The 21,522-nt window shown below is 53.5% G+C and overlaps 1 protein-coding gene across 1 annotated transcript in view; it reads right to left on the bottom strand.

The window, feature by feature from the left end:
- Positions 1–328: 328 nt before the first annotated feature.
- CPLX2 (complexin 2) overlaps positions 329–21,522 on the bottom strand; it is a 79,248-nt gene continuing 58,054 nt past the window's right edge. Inside the window, exons 3-5 of the mRNA XM_069476140.1 lie at positions 5,720–5,815; positions 5,460–5,635; positions 329–4,332 (exon numbers count right to left, since the gene is read on the bottom strand). Of these exons, the coding sequence (XP_069332241.1) occupies positions 4,135–4,332; positions 5,460–5,635; positions 5,720–5,750 (405 nt within the window). The 5' untranslated portion in view covers positions 5,751–5,815 and the 3' untranslated portion in view covers positions 329–4,134. The remainder of the gene's footprint in view (positions 4,333–5,459; positions 5,636–5,719; positions 5,816–21,522) is intronic.

The raw sequence follows: 21,522 nt of genomic DNA, 5'->3' as shown, positions 1-21,522 counted from the left end.
GGTGGTCAGAGACAGGTGTGGGAGTCAGCCTGGACTGCCGCCCCTCAGGCTGGGGAGTTGGTTTTGGAAAGCAGAGAGGTGGAGTGATCCTAGAACTCCAGGCCGAGCCCTGCCTCTGGCCACTGTTGGTTTCTGGAGTCATTTCCAGTGTCCTGGCCAGAGGCCGGGGCAAGATTGGAGATTTTCTGGGGTCCCTTGAGCTTTGTGGGGTGTCCCCACCAATGGTGAGTCAGTGCCTGTTTAGCCCTGGTGGTGCTGACGGACAGAGAGGACAGACAGACGGAGAGCTGCTGTACAAGGTCTTTTTCTTTGTTGTCATGGTTGGTTTCGTACATCTTAGCATTTGCGTCATACAAAGGGGGAGCAACAGCCATGGCTTTTGGTCAGGTTCAGGGGGACATGAAGGGGTGGCCCTCCCCTCCCCCCAGGCACTGACACATTTAAAGGAAGCAGAGCAACAAGGACACAGCACGAATGTGGGAAAGGGTCCCTGTGGAGCAGGATGGTCGGTCTCACCTGGGTCTCACCAGGACTCCCCACTGCCACCCCAGGGCCAGCAGGAGCACCTCCCATTCTCGCCCCAGTGAGGGGGGTGGGGCACCGGAGCAGGGACTGGGGCAGGGACAGCTGGTGGGAGGCATGTCCTCAGGCTAGGGAGACATCCCCCATCTGAGCCAGTCACCCCCCAGCCTCCCTGTGCAGTCAGGAGCCTGTGGAACCCCAGGACGGAGCAGGCGGGCACGGGGGCTCTCGGGGCTGGAGAGTCCGCTCCATTTTACTCCAGCTATGAGCCTATGGGGCTGCTCTGCCCACCGGCCGCCCTCCTGAGAGGGGCACTGGCTGCAATACTTCTATCCCTGCCCCCACCCTCTCTCTCACGCCTGGGAGGGCCTCTCAACTCCTGATTCCTCTTGGAAGAGCACCCACACAGCTCTGCGGCTAAGGACACCTCCTTGTGTCCCTCCAGCTTCGGACCTGCAGTGGAGGCCGTGCCCAGCACAGGGAGATCCAGAGAGGCCTTTTTCCTTCTCTCTGAAGGTGCATCTGGGCACAGGAGGCTGAGTGGCCTTCCGCGCAGGCGCACGGGCCCACCGGGGGCTGCACGCTCCCTGGCACTCATTCTTTTTTCTCTTGTGTACAAATGCCTGTGCCTCCCTATTCCCCTAGCTGGGGGGGTCTCGCCCTTGTGTGTTGTGTGTGTGCTGAATCCTGGGGCCTCTCCCCCCCAAGTGTCCGTGCACACTGCCCCGTTTATGCATGACACACTCATCCCCCTCCCATCCTGAGGGTCGCACACACCTCACGCCCCAGGTGCATCCCCTGCTGGAGCAACCCACACAGATTTTGTGTCCCCACCAGTGTGCTGCACACAGACATCCTCTCTGGGCCATTCATTAACTGCTCCCACAGTTAGGTCTGTGTTCGAAATGATAGTCATTATGTCCCCCTGGACCTAAGAGTGATCTCTCAGCAGTGGTTGGAACCAGGTATGCGCTGGGCAGAAATTCTCCCTCTGCCTCCACCTCCAGGAAGACCTCAAGTCCTGCTGCCAAGGAGCAGAATGGAGGGGTCCAGATGTGTACCCAGACTAAGCCAGCCAGCCTGGAGGGCACTGGGGTGGGGCACTGGGGAGCCCAGAGGGCCTGCGGAGCCACCAGGGATGCCCTCTGACCACTTGGGGTATCCAGTATGGCTGGGTCCCCTTGCTCATCTGAAGCTCACTGGGCCTTGGTCTCAGCTACCCACCGGGCACTCTCTGTGCCCTGACATCGCCTTTAAGGTTTGAGGGCCCCTGTCAAGGTGGAGACCTCTTTGAACACTTGGCATTCACCCTTGTGTGCAAGCAAGGCTCAGCCACAGGGTCTGGGGAGGCCTGGGGCCCCTGGATTGGGCCCTGCCTGTCTTTGGCCCAGGACCCCAAGGCTCTCGAGAATGACCATCCTGTCCAGGATGATGGACACAAACAGACAGACAACAGGGGTGCGAGGTGGCTCCCCATCACAGACACAGGCACAGACACAGACACAGGCCCCTGGGGGCCAACAAGGGGCACAGGGGAGGGCTAGGGGATGGGGGAGGAAGGTAAGTCCAGGGAGCTGGAGCTGCTGAGGTCCTGCTCCCCAGAGAAGGGACAGACCAGGGGACTTTTCTGGTTCCCTAAACATATGGATTGTTTTGTCTCGTCTTTAAAGTATTGCAGTCTAACTGATATGGCTTTAACTATTGGAAACGGACAGAGAAGACATATGTCTCTCTCTGAAATAAAAGCATAAATCCACTAAAATGGAAAACCCACAGAATACAAGTGGGGCTGATGGGGAGGGGCTTCAGGGCAGGCAAGTCGCCCCCTCCCTGGCCCCTGCTTTGGGGATAGGCCCTGGTGAGGGCCAGCATGGCTTCCTGGGGCACTGCCTGGGTGTGTCCCAGTGGGATTCTGAGGACCTCAGGCAGGAACCCCCAAGGGTGGGAGGACTCTAGGCCAAGGACAAGGTCTCCTGTCGGATGTGGCCACCTGGGACTGATGGTCTCAGGGCTGGCAGGGGGCATCTTACCTGTGTTCTTTCTCCCCAAGCACATGTCCATGCACACAACTGCCTTTTCAGACCCACACACATACACACGACAGCTTAGCACATCTCACAAGTCTCTCAAACACACATTTCTGCAACACCTAACACCTGACACATACCCATCACTTCTGACACACATACTGTACCATTTTGAAAACACATGCATAAACAAGCTAACACGTGCAACCTCTAAACACAGATAAGATGGCTAGCACACACATATGACACAATCTCAACTCAAATGCACCACCTCAAACAAGCACAAGTCATAGTTATGATGACTAACACACATACACAATCTCAAGACATACATACACATTCTAACCATCCACATATGCACAAAATCTCTGGACACACAATCACTGATGCAGTGTCCCCCATGCACTGTCACACACGCATGGACACACACTTTACTCCCTCATTTGCTCACCTCCCCAACACCATTCTTACACAACTGACTGAGTAGGAAGCCTTGATAACTTGGGGAAAGGGAGATAAATGTCAGTCCCATACGTCCCAGAGGAGAGTTTGTTCTTGGCCAGTGAGATGAATGGACGGATGCCTTCTGTCAAGTGGGAATTGGCTTCTCCCCAATGGCTTGGGGCTTTGGCCAGGAAGGATCCTCCTGGGGACCATGGGGGCCCTGGAAGCACATGGACAGGACAGGGTGAGGAAGAGGGGTGGATAGGAATGGGGGCAGCTTGGCCACACCAGTGGGAGGTCCCATGGCATAGACCATTGCTGCCCGATGGCTCCAAGTGTTTTCTGGAGGCCTGGGCAGCCTCTTGGCTGGGCAAGCTTGGGCCCAGCCTGGCAGTGGGGCCCCAGGACCCAAGTAGGGTGTTGGGTGGGGGGAACAAGGTGCTGCCCCACCCTGGGGCTCCTCCACAAATGCGCTAAAGTCCAAAGAAGATCCATCTGGAGGGACCAGCTTGGTAGGGGTCATGCCTCTCTAGGTGGGGGTTGGGGAAGGGGGTGCTCCTGGGCTGTGTGTGTCACCAAAGAGAGGGAAGAAGGAAGTCCCAGCCTACTGCCCGGACCCCAGCCTGGCCACATCCAGGACCTCTCAGGCGGGGCCCTCACGGGGCAGATTTACCCTGACTTCCTTCCTAAGAGCCAGGCTACTCAGTGCCTCTGCCCTGACCTGGAGGTCAGAGGCCAAAGGTCAGCATGCTGGGCAGGGCTGGAATGTATCATTACTTTGGCTGGCTGGGGACAGTGGTCCTCCTGGCAGTGGGGAGCATGAAGGAATGTATGGGGGTTACCACACTAGCATAGACCTTAGGCTTTCTAAGGGGCCCCCAGTGCCTTTGGCCCTGGGTTCGACACCCCCTGCAGAGGAAAAGCCATTTTTCCCTTTTTCAAGCTGTTTGGGAGTGGGGTGGGGCTGTGTGCCCTGGGATGAAGGGGGGTGTCAGGGAGTGCTGAGGGGGAGGAGCCCCTGGCCAGGGAAGGGGGGCAGAGGCCAACTGAGGTTTTCCCCTTCAGAATTGAGACTTAACAAAAAGAAAAGAAAGAACAAAAAATAGTAACAGGTGGAGTGGGGATGGGGCAGGAGGGCCAGTTACTTCTTGAACATGTCCTGCAGCGGCCCAGGCAGGTATTTGAGCACCGTGTCCAGGATGCTCTCCTCCTCCTCCTCCTCCTCGTCACCGCAGCCGGCAGGGATGGCCTTCTTGGGCCGGGTCAGGCTCCCCTCGCAGGGCTGCTCCAGGGCTGCCTTCTCCTCTGCCTCCTTCTCCTCCTTCTTCTTCAGCCCGTACTGGGAAAGTGAGGGCAGAAATGAGTGTGAAGGCAGGCGAGGAGAGCGCCAGGTGTCGAGGTCCCAGGGCCTGGCCGAGGTGGCACATGAGAGCTTCTTTTTTTTTTTGTTGAGACAGAGTCTCACTTTGTTGCCCAGGCTAGAGTGAGTGCCGTGGCGTCAGCTTAGCTCACAGCAACCTCAAACTCCTCGGCTTAAGCGATCCTACTGCCTCAGCCTCCCGAGTAGCTGGGACTACAGGCATGCACCACCATGCCCGGCTAATTTTTTCTATATAGATTTTTAGCTGTCCATATAATGTCTTTCTATTTTTTTTAGTAGAGGGGTCTCGCTCAGGCTGGTCTCGAACTCCTGACCTTGAGCGATCCACCCGCCTCGGCCTCCCAGAGTGCTAGGATTACAGGCGTGAGCCACCGCGCCCGGCCTACATGAGAGCTTCTGAGCCTCAGTTCCCTCCCCTGTGAGGTGGGGACAAGGATGCCTTCCCGTCAAGGGGCCCATAATAACTTCTTTTGAAATCCCTAAAGATCGGAAGTGTTCCCAAATATTTGGAGCCAAATTTGGTTACAGAACTTGACTTGAATCACTTACAGCCTTGATCCGTTGTAGGCTATGGTAGGGAGGACACTACTTGCAGTAGACTAGCTGTAGTCCGTGAGACTACTCATCAGACTGCTTTGCCAGTGGTAAGACTACTGGTAGCCTGGATTGACTGCGCCCGGCTACCAGACTGGCATTGAAGCGTTAGGCGCAGGGTGGCAGCCCAGACCCTCTGGGAGTGACTCCCCACAGCGCCAGATGCCCAGGGCACAGTGGTGTTTTTCTAACATTCCCACATTCGGAATTCCACACGTATTGGTTCCAAGTGTCTCATACGAGATCGTGGACCCCTGGCAGCAAGCATTAGGGCGAACTCGCCATCCGCGTTCCCTTATTTAATCCCCATAAGGGTCTCGCAAGGAAGGGGTTCTGGCGACCAGATTTTCTGACTGCAGCGGGGAGGCCCAGCGAGAGCCGGGTCTGGGGGGGAGCTGGGAATCAGGGCAGCACGCGGCCGGGGCTTTTGAGGCGCCGGTTCTGCCCCCCCTCCGTGGCCCTCCCCTATGAGGCGGGCGGGTGGCGCTGACCTTGTCGCGGATCTGCTGCCGGACCTTCTCCCGCTCGGCCTCCATGCGCGCGTGCTTGGCCTTGCGCTCCTCCTCCTGCTGCCGCAGCGCCTCCTGCCGCTCCTCCTCCTTCTTCTGCGCGTCGGGGTCCTTCTCCTCCTCTCCCCCCAGCATCTTCCCCATGTCCTTGGTGGCCCCTACGGGGACAGGGCAGGGTCAGCGGAGCGGGGGCGGGGGCAGGGCTGGAGGGGGGGGGCCAGGGCGCGGGGCGCGGGCCTCACCTCCCAGGGCCTGCTTCATGACGAAGTCCATGGCGCGGCTGCTTGGCGTGCACTACCCCACAGCCTGGCTGGCCTGGCGCGGGCAGAGGTGCCAACCTACAAGAGAGGAACCGGGGTTAAGACGGGACAGCCTCTGTACGGGCGGGGCGGTGGCGGTACACGGACGGCCGGCGGCCTCACCCTGGTTCAGGCCCCGGCTCCGCTGCGGCCCATTCTGTGCCCTGCTAGCCAGGGGAGAGGAGATGGAAAACGGCTCTCCACTGGCTCTGGACAGACGCGTTTGAGCTGCCAAACAGCTTCTTTCTAGAGCTGTTTGATCTCTATTTGAAGACCTTCATCTTGATCATATTGTTTGAATTTGACTGAAGCCAGGAGTACTGGAAAGAGCCTGGAACTTGGAGTCAGGCAGAACTGGGTTCTAATGCCACCCTCATTCTTGTTTGTCATGTGACCTTCAGCAAAGTACAGAACCTCCTTGAGCCCCCAGTTTCCTTTTCTGTAAGAGACAAAAGGCAATGCCACCTTTCCCAGGGCTACTGAGTAGACCAGAGCGGATCCAGCCTGGGCAGCGGGACGAACCCATGGGACCCAGGCTCCCGCTCGCCATCACCAGTCAGAGGGGCACAGAAACACGAGAACAGCCAGCTTAGATAAACATACACAGACTCTGAAAATCGACAAATGGAGAAATCAGTTGTTTTTATTGCAACATACATGTAAATTTTGTGTTTTATAGCTTGATGCTGATTTTTTATTTTGAATTACAGATGGAGCAATGGAGACATTGTAATCTTCCGGGGATTTAGGGCCTTGTGGGCACTCAGCTAATGTTAGTATCCTTCCCTTCTCCCTAAGTCACCAGCTTTCAGTTTTTATTATACATTTATTGTTATTTTTTTGCCTCAGACGATTTTCTCCAAATAAAATCTTAATGGGAATCTCAATATGCAAAATATGTGAAAGTGGAACTGCCCCAGCGGTAGTGGGGGGCCTAGAGTCTTTCCCCTGGCTTCCTTCTCAGCGTGTTCCCCCCACACCCCTGAGCATCTGGACCCCAGTGCTCTAACTCTTGGAGGGTTTCTTTTTATGTTAATCATTCAGTTCCACTGGTTCTTTCACAGACAAAAATCTGCCACAAATCTCCTTTTGGGGACATCCATGAGCTATCCAAAGTGTGAAGTGGCTTGATGGCCAGCTAAGGCCAGGCCTACTCCCCAAGGTCTTTTATCCCACACATAAAGGCTTGGGGTCTTTATGATTTGCTAGGAAGAAAAAGGGGTCTTGGGAAATGGTGGCAGAGAAGGCAGGGTGGATATTGCAACTAGGCTGAGCTCAAAGTCACTGGCTCTTTGTGATGGATTTTCCTCATTTCTCTCAAAATGAGAAATCATAACAGCAGACAGATTATTTCATGATATTGGGCCCAAGAGCTTATCCACATGATCAGACGGCCCGACAGGTTGTCTTGGGGAGAGAAAGTCATGAAAGTCATGATGCAGTAGGAAAAAAAAATCCCCAGGGGTTTTGGCACCAGACACACCTGGTTCAAAATCCTTACTCCCATCCGAACTGGCTGTGGGTCCCTGGGAAAGCTTCAGTTTGTTCCCTGCAAAATGGGAGAGTATTAAGTCCACCCTTTTACTGATGTTTGAAGGAGAAGAGATGATACTGGTCAAACGCCTGGGGCGTGGCAGGAGCTCACATTAGCCATTGCAGACTGCATACTCATAGGGACAAGCCAAAAAGGAACAGGCTTTCCGGGACATGCAAGAAAACCCACCCGCCTGACCCAGGATTTTGAGTTTAAAGGTTGTGTAGCTTAGTCAAGATGTTTTCACATGATTTAAGATATTGGGAAAAGATTTCTTTTCTAAGAACAGGAAATGAACAATTTAATAATCAAGTGATTTCAGGAACTCTTGGGTTCCTACTTTGTGTTTACACAGAGCTCAAGGAATTACCAGGTGGTGGCGGAGGATGCAGGACTCTAATTCGAGATGTTTCCAGTTGGTTGGCAGGCCACCTGGGCTGTAGCTCCAGCCTCATCCCTAACTTGCTGGGTGACTCTGGCAAGTCTCTCTCCTGGACCCGATGATCTTCCCCAGTGCCCTGTCGGATTAGTTCAGCAGCATTTGAACTGCTGACCACCTCATGGTGCCCTAAACCCCCCCTCTTCTCTTGGGTCTGTGACTCAGTTCTTTTCTCCCGCTCCCTTTCTTCTCCCCTCCCTTCCCCCTCCTTTACTGGCTCCTTTTCTTCCTCCTGTCTCTTACGTAAGCTTGTTCCCAGGACTCTGGCCTCAGCTCCTGCCTCTGTTTCCTCTCCAACCTTTTCCTGGGGGAACTCATCCATTCTAGGGACTTTAATGACCCCGATGACACCTAGATCTTATCTGAGCTTGAGATCCTTATATTCATTCATGCAACAAGTATGAAGTGAGTACCTACCACATGCCAGTCCATGCGTTAGGCACTGAGGATATAACAGTAAACAAGACAGACAAAGCCTTGCCCTCATGCAGATTACATTCTGAAGTATGTGTGTGCACATGCGCCTGTAGGGAACTAGGCAATAAATAAATAAGTCAAGAAATACATTCTCCTGGACACCTCCCCCAGGTGTCCCATGGATACCACTCAAACTCAACATGCCATCTCTCTATGGCCAAGCTATCTCTCCCCCAGGCCCCTCTGCGTGCATGCATTCCTTCAGCAGACATCTCCCCCACCCCACCCCAAGGCTGACTTCTCAGTGCCGATGTCTCTTGTTTCTCTTGCTTTAGGCGGCTCTTGTTCAGCCCGCCAGGATTATTTAGCAGAGCTTCCTGGGTCTGCCCCCAAATCCTGCCTCACAGTTCCAGCATGGCCCTCTCGGCTGTTAAGCAGTCTCTTGTTCACCCTGCCTAGACTCCCTCACCAGTTTTCCATTTCTTAAGGCCCAAACTAAGAAACTAAGGCCCACTGCCCCTCCCCATCAGCAGGTGATTTTCCTCCCACTCACGTGGTGCGGTGTAAAGGGCATGAACTCTGGAGTCAGGCACACCTGACTCAGATCCTGAACCTGACACTTTTTAGCTGTGTGGTAGTTAGTAATTGACCTAACCTCTTTGACACTGGGTCTTCCCTGTAAAATGAGGATTATAGTATCACTTTGAAAATTTAGAAATAATCTATGGGATGGGCTTGCACATGATGGGTGCTCAGTAAATGGCGGTTATGACGATCAAAACTATTAAGGCCAGCTAATGTAGCTCCTGTAAGCTCCCCTCCTCCTAGCTCCTGAGGAAGAAGCCCCCTCCTTCTGGTGCCTGTGCACTGGCTTTTCTCTCAGTACACCTCCTTGATCCATTCATCACTTCCTCTTCCTCACATCTTGTCTCCTCTCCATAGGTTGCTTTTATCCCCTCCCCTCTCAAACTCCTCCTCTGAGCCCTACGTTTCCCTTAATCACTGCCCTTGTGATGAAGGGGTCTTCACAAGGTTGTGCTGCTCCGTGAGCCCAGAGACCTGCTGTCTCTGCACCGCCTGACACTGCCCTGGTCGGGAGGCCTCCCCGTGCCAGATCCAGGTGCCCACCTCCTCCCCATCCCTCCAAAGCACCAGAGGCTGCTGCTGCCTCCCTCCTCCCACTTTTTTTCAGCCCTCTTGAATCTCCTCCTGAATTCCATGACACAGCACTCTTGTGGTCTTCATTCTACTTCCCAGATAGGTCTTCTCTCTCTTTGCTGACTCCTTTCATTTCCTTTAAAGTGTATCTGTTCTCCAAGCAATTCTCCCCTCCTCCCCCTCCCAGTGTGTCTCCCTCCCCCACTGTCTCCTTTGGGAATCTCATCTACCCCTATTGGTTTAGTGGCTTCTTTAGCAACAGATATCTATGTCTCTCCCTCCCCCACCAACATGCACATTTAACTCTCTGCTGGACATTGTCACATGGATAATATCAAATTTAATCTATCCAAAGATCAATTGCATCCTTGCTTCCCCCACCCAACCATCTTTTCCTCCAGCATGCCTTGTTCCAAATGCCTCAACCGAAAACTCCAGAGTCAGTAAATTCCTCATTCATTCATTCATTCACTCGTACTACCACTATGCTCTGAGCACCTACTTTCTGCCAGACACTGTTCTGGGGCTGGGTAAGGAACAGGGAGTCCCAGTACTTGGTCTCACAGCATCAGTCGGCTGGGGAGGTAGACATTGGACAATAGATCACACAAGGAATTGGTGAATACAACTGGGATGGGGTGCAGATGAAGAAGTCTGGAGACCATAGCTTCACAATGCTTCCTGCACCCCCATCCTCCTCTCCCCTACTGCTGCTAATGCCTTGGTTCAGGGCCTAGAGGTTCTGGATTTACGCATAACCTCTAACTCTGTCTCCCTCCCAAGCTCTCATCCACCCTCCACTGGCTGCCCGATTAATCTTCCTAGAGGGTAGATCTGCTCATGCAAACACACCCTGCAATGGCTCCCTGTGGCCTTGTTAAACCGATCAGAGTCCTTGTGCTGACCTTCAAGTCCTGTGCAGTCTAGCACCTGCCTTCCTTGCCACTCATTTCCCAGCCCTTGCATGTGGCTCTGCTTCAGCCAGACTCCAACACATATTCCTTCTGAAAACCCCAGGGCATCTGTGCATGCTATTCCCATAGCCTTGGACCCTCTTAACCTCATCTCTGCCAGTTCGGATCCTGGCTCCACCACTTACTAAGTGACTTTGAGCAAGTGACTCAATGTTTTCACATCTGTAAAATGGAGACAACAAGCCCTGTGCCCAAGGCTAGTTGTGAGCACTGAATGAGATCATGCAAACAGAGTGCGCAGCCCCGTGCTTGACACAGAGCACAGGCTCGCTCGGTACTGATTAGCAGTCAGCAGCAGCGGCAGCAGCACTCGTTTTCAGAGATCCCTCTCAAACATCACTCCCTCCCTGAGATTTCCCTAATCTCCTGGGCAAGATGTGACAGTGTCTTCCTCTTCTGAGACCCATGGCACTTTCTAGGACAGTATTGCCTGCCTTCAGCTCATGCTCTATGTGTCTTTCCCTTCCTGGTTACTCTGAGCTCCTCTCAGGACCTGTCTCTCCTTCATTTCCCCTATCCCTAGAATCCACTACATCTCCTGGTACAGGGTAGGCCTTCGCTGGATTGAATTTAGTGTATCAGCGAGTGTATGAGAGTGTATGTGTTCAAAGTTGATCCTGCCTAACTCTGAACTTAGACGTTGTCAGAGTCTGTGTGAGCGTGTGTGCAGGTGTGTGTAAGACATTTTGCCCTAAGCGTGTAGGGAGTGCTGAGGGCTGGCAGGTTGCGTGCTGTTGAGGGTTTCGGTCGGGCCGCCAGGAGGCGCTCCCCAGCGGTATTGCGGGAAACCTCGGTCTCTCCCTGCGCGGGAAGGGTGGTGGGGGGGATGCTGGGCTGGGGGAGGGGAGACAGGGAGAGGCGGGGGAGGGGTGCTGCTGTAACAGCACCAGGTTTTCGTGCAGCCAGCGCGCTGGGGACCCAGGGCGCATTTTCAGCTTTCCCTCCCCGACTCCCTCCAAGTCCGTCCCAGCCCGGAGGCAGCGGAGACACCTGCTCAGGCTCGACCATCTGAGCCCCAAGAGGTTTTCGGGACTGGGCCCCCTCCATCTGACAGGCGGACTCCGGCACCTGCAGTGGGTGTCCTTGTAGCTGTTTTTCTGTTTTTATGCCTCAAGTCTGGGCTATATTCACCGCAAATCAACTCAACACTCATTTGCTTTTTGCAGGGGACCCTAAGCTAATGGCGGTGATAGAGACAGGGGATGCCATTCTGCACCCCACCCCATCCCCATCCCACGCCCCTGGAAGGGAGAAGCACTGGGGGAGGGGAAGGGGAGGGGAGGTTGGAAGGGGGGAGGGGAAGGGGAGGAGAGGATGGGAGGGGGGCCGGGAACCGGCTCTTGCTGAAAAGCGGAAGTGGCGGGGGCTTCCAGTTCCCTATCCAGAAGAGCGCAGGAACCCAGGAGCCCCTCTCTCGGACCCCCGTAGAGACCAACACACCCCGCACCTCTGCCCTGGAGCTCCCGGTGGGCTACTGAGAGCTCCCCTCCCCCAACACACATAGCTCCAACCCCAAGACCCAATCTGCTCTCAAACTTTGCTGGGGGAGGGGGCGGAGTGGGGCCGGCGAGAGCGGGAGTGGGAAGAGACTGTCCTACGTGACCTCAGGCAGCGGACGTGCGCCGCCCACACCTTGGCTTCTCTGGGGAAGAGGACAAATAGTCCCCTTGCCCCCACCCCAGTCGATGTTTAGGCTTTCCTCCCCTCCACCTTCGGTCTGCCGCCCCCCTCCCGTCGCCCTCTGACTCACTCCGGGAGCACAAACTGTACCCCTCGGGGGCGGCTCCCTCCTCCGGGGCGGAGGACCCCGGCGGGCTCCGAGTTAACCCCAGCCAGAAGTAGCTTAGATCCACGGCCCCCGCCCCCGCCCCCACCCCGCGAGCTCGAAGTTGTTCTCTGGGTTCAGACTTGAGTCTCCCGCCGCATTCAGGGGCGGTCCTGGCTCCCCAGGAGCCAGACTGTTTCGGGCTTTTGCCGAGGGGACCCTGGCTCCTGGGTTGCGCCTCCCCGCAGTTTGCTCCCGCTGCGCTCCCTTCCCTCCGCCTCCTCGCTCCCCCACGCCGGGAGCTGTCCTTTCAGCACCACGGCGGGCGCGCCCGCAGGGTCCCCGCTGCCGCGCAGTCTCCCGTTCCGGCGCCCGGGCAGCCTTGGGGACCTGCCTCCCCGAAAACCATGCTCCCAGCTTCCTGGGCTGCCCTGCGGCCTCGACGCGAGAGCCGGGACCCTGTTGCCCATAGCCTGGCTCCGCCCTCCCGGCCCGCGGCCGGCACCGACCTGGAGGTCCCCGCAAGCGTCTGAGCCACTGCAGGGCTCCGGCCGACTCAGCGAGGCGGTTCCTCCTGCTAGTTCAGCTCCCGCCGCCGCCTCGTGTAACTCCGCGGGGCGAGCTGGGGCCGTGGCTTCTGCCGCGGGCGGCTGCCGAAGGCGCCCTCCAATCACGCCCCTCGGCCAGGCCCTGACGCGCTGCCGCTCCCCTTCCAGATGGGAAATTCAAATCTCTCTCTCTCTCTCTCTTCCCCCTTCCTCTCTCCCCTCCCTTCCCTCTCCTCTATTCTCCCCCTCCCTCTCCCTCTCGCTCCTCTCTCTCTCTCTCTCTCTCTCTCCCTTCTTTCCCTCTCTCTGTTTCTCCGTCTCCCTCTCCGGTTCTCCCTCCTTCCCTTCCCCTTTTTTCTCTCTCCGCTCCCCTTCCTCCTGCACCTTTCACTGTTTTCCTCCCCCTCGCAGATAAACACCCCCACCCAAGTCCTGGTCACAGCTTGGAAGACCACAGGCTTGCTGCTTTGCAGGACAGGTGGGGGGCAGGGGATGGAGGCAGGATTCCTTAAAGCAAAACTCAAAGGCCACCTCCTTGGGAAAGTCCTCCTTGTTTTCTCTAGGCAGAATGGTCACACTCCTCTGGCACCTGCCATTCCTAGACGCACCCCTGTTTCAGTGGCCGCTGCTCCATGTGTCTGCTTGTCTCCTGCCTGCGAGTGCCAGGACTGGAGCATGGTCAGACCTTTGCAGCCGGCCCTTGAGCATGGTGCACAGCCACAAGAACACTCCAGAAATATTTATGGATATGTGGGTCAGACCCTCCTCAGGGGTTAGGAATCCCTTCACTGTGGGCCCAGAGGAAGAAGACTGCTGCAAAATTCCAGTGGACCTCAGGCAAGTCACTCACCAATCCCTTAGAGACCTGATATCTTGTGAAGAATAGGAATCCTCTGGCAAAGTTCCTTCTAGAAGGCCATTTCTTTCCCTCCTATGCCCAGAGAAGAAAAGGGACCTCCAAGAGGCAGGGCAACATCTGCTCCCACCCCAGGCTTTCTTGCTCCCCCTCAATCACTTTTTTGTTCTATTACTCTCTCCTGATGAGCCTCCCTATTCTGCCTGCCATCTTTTGGCTCTCAACTGCTTCCTTTAATCCAACTCGTATTGTAGGAAAATGGCTTCAGAGAAGAGGGGCCTTGCACCAGGCCTTTGAAAGATTTGCAGGAATTTATGCATCAATCAGTGTATGTCAGAGTGGAGATGACTTCTCTTTCTGTAAGGGTATGGCTTCCTTCCAAGGAGGGAACAGCAAGAGATGCAGAGACAGGATCTGGGAAAGGAAGGAGGCGTGATTTTGTTCTAATAAGGGGGAACATTCCTTCACACATGGTCACAGCAGGAACCTCAAAGTTGGGGACCCCCACAAGTTAGAGGCCAATGGGGGACCACCCTCCTCACCCGGATAGTCACCTTCCGAGGGTCATCTCTGTTCACCTCTTATAGGCTGGAGGGCCTTTGTGTAAGGAAGGCCCTTCCTTGTGGCTTAGTTCCCTGCTTAGTGCTGTGTTGGGCCATCAGCATAGCATGCTCATTCTTCATTGCTCTTACTCACCTAGGGCAGAGAGCAAAGGAGGGGGCTGGGGAAGGGTGTTTGATCAGAGTGACTTAGACTTGCCACTAATGCCTGAGGGGAGTTCTGGGCAGGGAGATCTGACATCTTGTCATTTCAAGAGCTACAGTTCTCCTCTCTCCCTCTTTCTTCATGTTCTTCAAGAACATGCTCAGTAAATGGGACCTGAATGGCAGCACTCTAGTTACAATTGGGTTTTCAATACAGTTTGTCCACAGCTGGTATTGCTTTTCACATGGATGTTGACCAACCTGGGCTAAAAATTCAACTTTGACTTCAGGAAAATACTGGGCTCAGTTTTGGGCACCACTCTTTAAGGTGGGCTTTCACAAACTTGTATATGCCAAGCTTGAAAAGGGGGTGTTTGATGGTGGGCATCTGGAGATCTGGCCAAATGAGAGAAGGCTGAGAGATTTGAGGACGTTTCACCTGGAGGAGAAAACACCAAGGGGGCATTAGTGCTTGAAGGGCTGGCAAGTCTGCTTCATTTATAGTTCCAGCACTTAGTAAGGTGCCTAGCAAAGTGGGTGCTAAGGAAATGCTTGTTGAATGGGAGAATATCCATTGCTGAAGGTAGAATTAGGGCAATGGGGGAAAGGTAGAGGGAAGCAGGCAGAAGCTCTAAGAGGAAGAGCCAGCTAACAACAGGAGCTGTCCAGCCACAGCGTGGACTACAGCTTGTGAGGCACGGCTTGCCTATCCCTGGAAGATGGCAGATGGGCAGGAGGATGGTCTAGGTGGCAGCTAAAGCCCCCTTTGAACCCAAGCTTCTCTGAGTCTATAAAAAACTGCGTGAGCTGACACAAACCGTGTCTATCTGCAGAAAATCTTACTGGTGAATAGAAAGACAGCTCAGCCAAATTTCGGTGGCTCATCCTGCTGAACAATTACGGGTAAATCATGACACTTTGGCCATTGGTGCTTCCATCAAAGAAAGGTGGTGGAGAGACGAATACTTGTTCCCTATTCAGTGCTACTGGCCTGGATGTGGTTCCCAAGTACTCTGCTATTACTGAAGAAAAGTTGCTAAATGTAAGCATTTCCTAACGATTACAATACTACTAATTGTAGCAACTATCCGAGCTTTCATTACCTCTCAGGTGCTAACTTTGGTGCCTTATAGAATTTGTATTTTCTCATTTAATTTACATGAACCTCTATTTTCAAGATGGGAAACTGAGGCCCAGAGAGAGAAAGTGAATGTTTGGCAGAGCCAGGGTTCCAGCCCAGGCCTGCCTGACACTGAGCTCCGCGGTCCTTCCACCAACAGGGTTGCTTCTTTCCTGACACATCCCACAGCCTATGGAAATGTAACTTTTGCTCTGCAGATATTTTTTTACATTGACATTTATAGTGTTCCCTGTTCTCCAGTTTCTAAGAAAAAAAAAAAAGAAAGAAAGAAAAAGAAACCCGCCGTGAATTCACACCCAGACCGGGGTCCTCCTGCCCATGGTTTGCCAGCGCACCCTTCATCGCCTCATCCCTAATCCAGCCCGAGTGCAGACGGGCCCAGCCTCGGTCCTTGCACAGCCTGCTCTGTACACAGCTTCTGAGAGTCAGCTGGTAAAATATTAATATGAATGTGGCTCTGCTTCAGGTGTCTCATCCTGGCTGGTGCTGAATTTCCCCTTTTATTTTTGAGCCCTGGGGGCAGGAGAAGGGGCCAGATTTGAACAGATCCGTAGAATGATATCTACATGCCTTGAATGTTCAGTAGGAAGCCAATCAAGAGAGCTAATGTTAGCACTTTGTGTGAGGATACAGGAGAAATGCGTGAGGAATGACAACTGTCACAGGCCACAAGTGTGGCTGTCAGTGAGAATAGCTCGCACAGGGCACCTGTCCAAAGGTCAGCCCATTCTTCCCTGCAGTCCTCTCGATCCAAAGGGCAGCCTGGGTGCCCTGCAGGGGATGAGGAGGTGTCTAGGGAGTGCCAGGCATCTGCTCGGATCTGGAGGTTGCTGGCTGGTCCTGACCTTGCCCTTGCTGGAGCTGTGCTGGTGGGCGCAGGGAGACATTCAAATGCTCCGGACACTGGCTCCACTTCCTGCCATTCTGGCTTGAGCCTGGAGGGACAGAGTTGGCTTGGTTTGAAAGGCTGGACATGTGCCAGAGGCAGAAACAGAACTGCGGGGTTAGTGCTCATAGAAGGGCTCCAGGCCACCTTGCTCATCTGAGAGTGGCTTCCCTCTTGTCACTGACAATGGCCAGTGCCACTGCTGTGGGGGCATGATGTGAGAGCCCCAGTCTGCCTCCTTCAACATGGAATGACATGATGGGAGGGCAAACCCACTGGTGTGCAATGGTGTGTTTGAGTGCCCACTAGTGTGGGGCTGTGCAGGTGGGAGTGTGGCAGCGGAGTCACATAGAGGATGTGTGCCATCATCAGTGTGCAGTAGGGCAGGTGCGGTGTATCCCTCTTGATGTGGAGTGACACGAATGTGAGTTGCCATGTGATGGCATTGAGCTAAGTGGGGTGCTGTTAGAGCAAAATATGTCAATGACATTCTGCAAGGGTTTGGGTGTAAGGAAAGGGTACGACGTACAGCTGTGTAGGTTGTGCAGTGTACAACCACAGAGGGCACCATTTACATAGACTGTGCCAGATACAAAGGCTCTTGGAACATGTCACCGTATCTGTGTAATAATGTGTATCTATGTGTTGCTGTTACCTAGGGATGCCCCAGGTGGTAGGGTATTACCATCAGCGTGAAATGGTACAGTTTTGTGTCATCGTCAGTGGTAAGGGTGCAGATATAAGTGTGTCTGTGGACGGGCATATGTGTCACTGTCATAGTGTGGGGCAGCAAGGGTATGTGTGTGTGTGCAGCCAGGAGTGTCATTACCCCGTGCAGGCATGCAGGCAGAATGTGCACCAAGAGTGACTGATCCCCTGCTTGGCTGTTCTTTCCTTATCAGAGGGGCCCAGATCAATCCACCCTGATGGCTCCTGTCCCACCTAGGAAGCTGCAGAAACCCTGGCGCCCTCTGCTCTCCACCTTTGTTTCTCATCTGAACCCTGCCTCATCGTGGTGCGGAGTCTATGTGGAGACCCCCCAGGAGAGCACTCTCTATCCCAGAGCCCCGCCCCTAACTCGGAGCCCCTCCCTCAGCCCAGCGTCAGCCCACCGTCAGCCCACCGTCAGCCCACCAGCTTCTCAGAGGTCCTCTGCCACCCCTCATGCCATCCCCACCCTCCCAGATCCAGGCACTCATTAGCATGTCAAAAGCATGTCAAATCGTCCTCTTTCAGCCCACACTGTGTGCTGGGGGCACCGTTAGAGCCCTCTCATCTTGAGCTTCCCTGAAACCTTACATTTTCATGTCTGCACACCACTCTGCAGTCCCCCCCATTCCATCAAAAGGAGGATGTTCTGGTGATAAATCTTTCCTCTCTTGCCTCTGGTTCTTTTTTAAGCTCTCTGCTGTGACTTCTGTCTCCCCTCCTCCAGCCTTAGTCCTTCCAACCCTTTGGGACTTGTTTGGATGTCTTTGTCCAGCAGGAACTCTTCTCTGATGACCTCTCCCTAGAGCCAGCCAAGCCCCCTCATTTCCAAGTCCCAGTTCGGAACTAGCTCAGGCACAATCGGTGTAGCATCACAGCTTGCTTTCCATGCCCTTGGGAAGGTCCCCTTCCTGAGTGTCCCTCCACCCTGTGATGCTTGGTCCCTTTCCCCTCCCCCTGGGAAAATCATGCTCAGAAAGACAGTCTTTACACCTTACGCTCCTCTCTGTAGGCACATGGAAACAGAATAACAGAGTTGCAGGATACTGGAATCATAAGCACAAGGCCATTTTAGAATCACATTTAGAATCACAGAATTATAGACTTCCTACAACACTATGTGTCAAAGAGTGCCCCACTCCTACTCAGAACCACTGGGGTGGGGGACCTGTCAAAAAATTTCACATTCTTGTGCTTGGTCCCACATGGAGTGAACCCAAGTCCCTGAGATGGGAGCCCAGGAATTTGCATCTTCTACTCAGCTCCCCAGGTCTTTCGGACACACCCACTAGTTGAAAAACCCTTGCCCTGGGTCAATAGAATCTGAAATCGTATGATCCTGGGCCCTACTCTTGCAGAAAAACTGAATGATGGGATCATAGAATATTTTAGGATCCATGAAAGCGTAGAATCAACTAATCATACACATTCACTCATAACTTTAGAACCTTAAATTCTATGAATCTCAATGTCCAGAATTGTGGAGTTGGAAATGAACCTGGAGTGTGATTTCGTTCCTGTTCTAGGAGGAATTTTCATTCTTCAGCCTCCCTGCTCCTTTTGTAATGCAAGGCTTTTTCCCTTGTCCCTGGAAGGGCTGGCTCTACAGTGTCGCCTACATTTGTGAAGATAGATGTTCTTTCCATCTTGGTGCAAAGGCAGCCGGCAGAACCCCTGCGTTTATGGAGTGAGTGAGCTGGAAACGACTTCTGCTTTCCATTTAGAGCCAGCACACTCTGGCCCACAAAACAGATCTTGCTCGTTGATAAAATGAATTCGAAGGGACATTATTGCTGTTTTTCTAAGCAGTGATATGGGAGGAACATGGACAACAGAGGTTAATAAGCTCACAGGGCCTCTGGTCAAGGAAATGAAAGAGAGAGAGCGCCAAGGGGCAGTGGAGTGCTATTTTAGAGATTAATAGGCTAGTGCGTGCGTGCGTGTGTGTGTGTGTGTGTGTGTGTGTGTGTTGGCGGAGGGGGAAGGCAATGAAACATGCATGAAAAGTCAGTAAGGAAAAGGTAACTTTCTGGTTATCTAATCCAGTGTCCTCAGTTTACAGATGGAGAAACAGGCTCAGAGAGGTGAAGGGACTCTTTCAAGGTCACACAGCAAGTTAATGAAACTTCTAACTACTAGGTAAGTATTCTTTCCTAGGTATAACTCAGCATGCAGCTCCATGTTTCCTAGTCAACACCAGCGTGCCAAGCATCATTTTAGGAATGGTACAGATGTCAACCCTTTAAGCCTTGCAACAACCCTATGTGGTAGGTGTTTGCTCTCTCCACTCTCTCACGCATTTATCTAACATGTGCGGAGGGCCTAGGAGCCCCTAGCCACGCACTCTCCTAGACAGACAAAGGTGTATACAGAGTTTGGAGTTTCTCTTCCCACTCTTTGTTCCACAGCAAGAGATGCAAATACTCCATTGAGAGATAACACATGCACCAATTCACACTCTCAAGATCCTTTCAGATCGGAGACTCCGTGATTCGAAGCACTGAGAAGCGTGCGGGGGAGAGATGCCCGCAGTCGATGATAATACGACACGCTAAGTGCCGTCCTAGTGAGAGGGAGCTCTGAGGAGGAGAACCACATACACACAGCTTGCGAGCCAGATGGAGCTGGAAGCCCGAAGCAGAGAAGTAGGGGTGGCCAGCGCCCGCTCCTGACGCAGGAAGGCTCTGGGGCCATCCACGTCGTCTCGGAGGCTTCATGGAAGCGACGGATGGTCACAGGCTCTGGCCACGTAGAGACGTGGGGTTAAGTCTCACCCGCCCTCTGCCCCTTCCTGACTATGTGAGCAGAGCTCATGGCTCTTCTCCGAGATTCAGTTTCCTTATCAGGGAAGCCAGGGAAGTGGAGGGATGATTTCTGCCCCCCAGGGTGGGCGAGCATCAACTCTCCCTCTCCCACCAGCGCGGGCGGCTCTCTGGCTCTCTTCTGGAGTTTGGGGCAGAGTGACCATTAGACAAAACTTCCTTTTAGGATTCTCTTGGTCAAAGAACTCTGCCTCAGAATTTCCCTGAATTTGTTTAAGCTGGAATGAGAAAGAAAAAATGTAAAGCTCAGAGGAAAATGGGAGAGATATTTCTTCTGCTTCCTCACCCCTTTTTTTGGTTTCCGCCCTTTCTCCCCAGCACAGGAGGGACTGGGCTGTTTGCATCCCCAGTGGGAATCACCGTGGAAGGCAGTCCAGTCCGGAGGGGACGTGGAAGGCAGTCCAGTCCAGAGGGGACGTGGAAGGCAGTCCAGTCCGGAGGGGACGTGGAAGGCAGTCTGCAGAGGACGTGGACTTCAGGCCCGAGCACAGGAGGAACTTGCCACCCACAGATCTAACAATGGGTGCTCTTTGCCACTTAATCTCTGGTTGTTTTTTTCTTGCAGAAAAGCAAAATAAAACAAACCCCTCTTTTATTTGGCAAACAAGCAAGGGGTTGGAGAGGCCTTGGGAAGAGGAATCTCAGGGAAAAGCTTAAAGGGCTAAAGAGAAGGAGATTTTCATTTACTGAGCCTCTCACTGGGGCAGGTGATTCATAATCTTTATCTGATTTAACCCTCAGGCCTGCGCCTCTGTTACCTCACATATCATTACCTCTGCTTTATATTCAGACTCAGAGAAGTTACACCCCTGTTCAGGGTATCACAGCCAAGAAGCATCAGCATTTGAACTTGGGGTGTCTCTGCAGGTGGCCACATCTCCAGAGGAAGGTTAGGTGGTTTCTAGAAGCCAAGCATGGGTCTGCAGCTTCAGGGCAAGTGGCCGCAGAGATTGGGTGACCCTGCTAGGGAACCCTATATAGAGACCTCGACGCAGGCTGGATGCTCCAGGTCTCACCGTGACTAAAAGTGATGGGGCTGTAGGTCAGCTCCCCAGAACTACGCCCTAGAGACTTAATAGACCCCCACCCCAGGCAGCCCTTTGCTCCCTTCTGCCCCGTTTGGCCAGCCTGGTCCTTACCACCATCCTCTGCCCATTGCTCCTGCCTCCGCTTTTGCCTTCTCATTTACTTTCTAACTGGCTTCCAGATCTGTAGGAGAATCGTAGCTTTCTAAAACACGGTCTGATTACATCACTCCTCTCCTTGAAACACATGGTGGTCACAGCTTATTTTGCCACCTCCCCCTTCATGTGGCACCAGCTTTGGAGGAGCCCACCTATGTATTTTATCTGGACCTGTGGGTGGATCACGTGACCTGGGAAACGCCAATCCATACATCCAGTCCCTTTGGCCCCAGAGATCAGTTTAGGGATGGGCACATGACCCATGAGGGCCAGAGAGAGTCTCTGGAACTTTTGCTTTTGTCCCTCCCTTTGGTGCTTATTTAAAGCCACTTTAATTGTTTTTTCTCTTACTTACAATCAAAAAGATCCTAACATACAGAAATCCTTTAATGTTTTCCCATTGCCTTCAGTACAAAGTCCAGATCCTTTAGACCAGCAGTCCCCAACCTTTTTGGCACCAGGGACTGGTTTCATGGAAGCCAATTTTTCCATGGGAGGTTGGTGGGGGGAGATGGTTTCAGGATGATTCAAGCGCATTACATTTATTGTGCAGTCAATCCCCTCTGCTAATGATAATCTGTGTTTGTAGCTGCTCCCCAGCGCTAGCATC

The sequence above is a fragment of the Eulemur rufifrons genome, chromosome 7 (assembly GCF_041146395.1).
Source record: "Eulemur rufifrons isolate Redbay chromosome 7, OSU_ERuf_1, whole genome shotgun sequence".
NCBI classification, from domain to species: domain Eukaryota; kingdom Metazoa; phylum Chordata; class Mammalia; order Primates; family Lemuridae; genus Eulemur; species Eulemur rufifrons.
The sequence above is the reverse complement of the archived record's forward strand: the minus strand, read 5'-3'. Positions and strand labels throughout refer to the sequence as shown.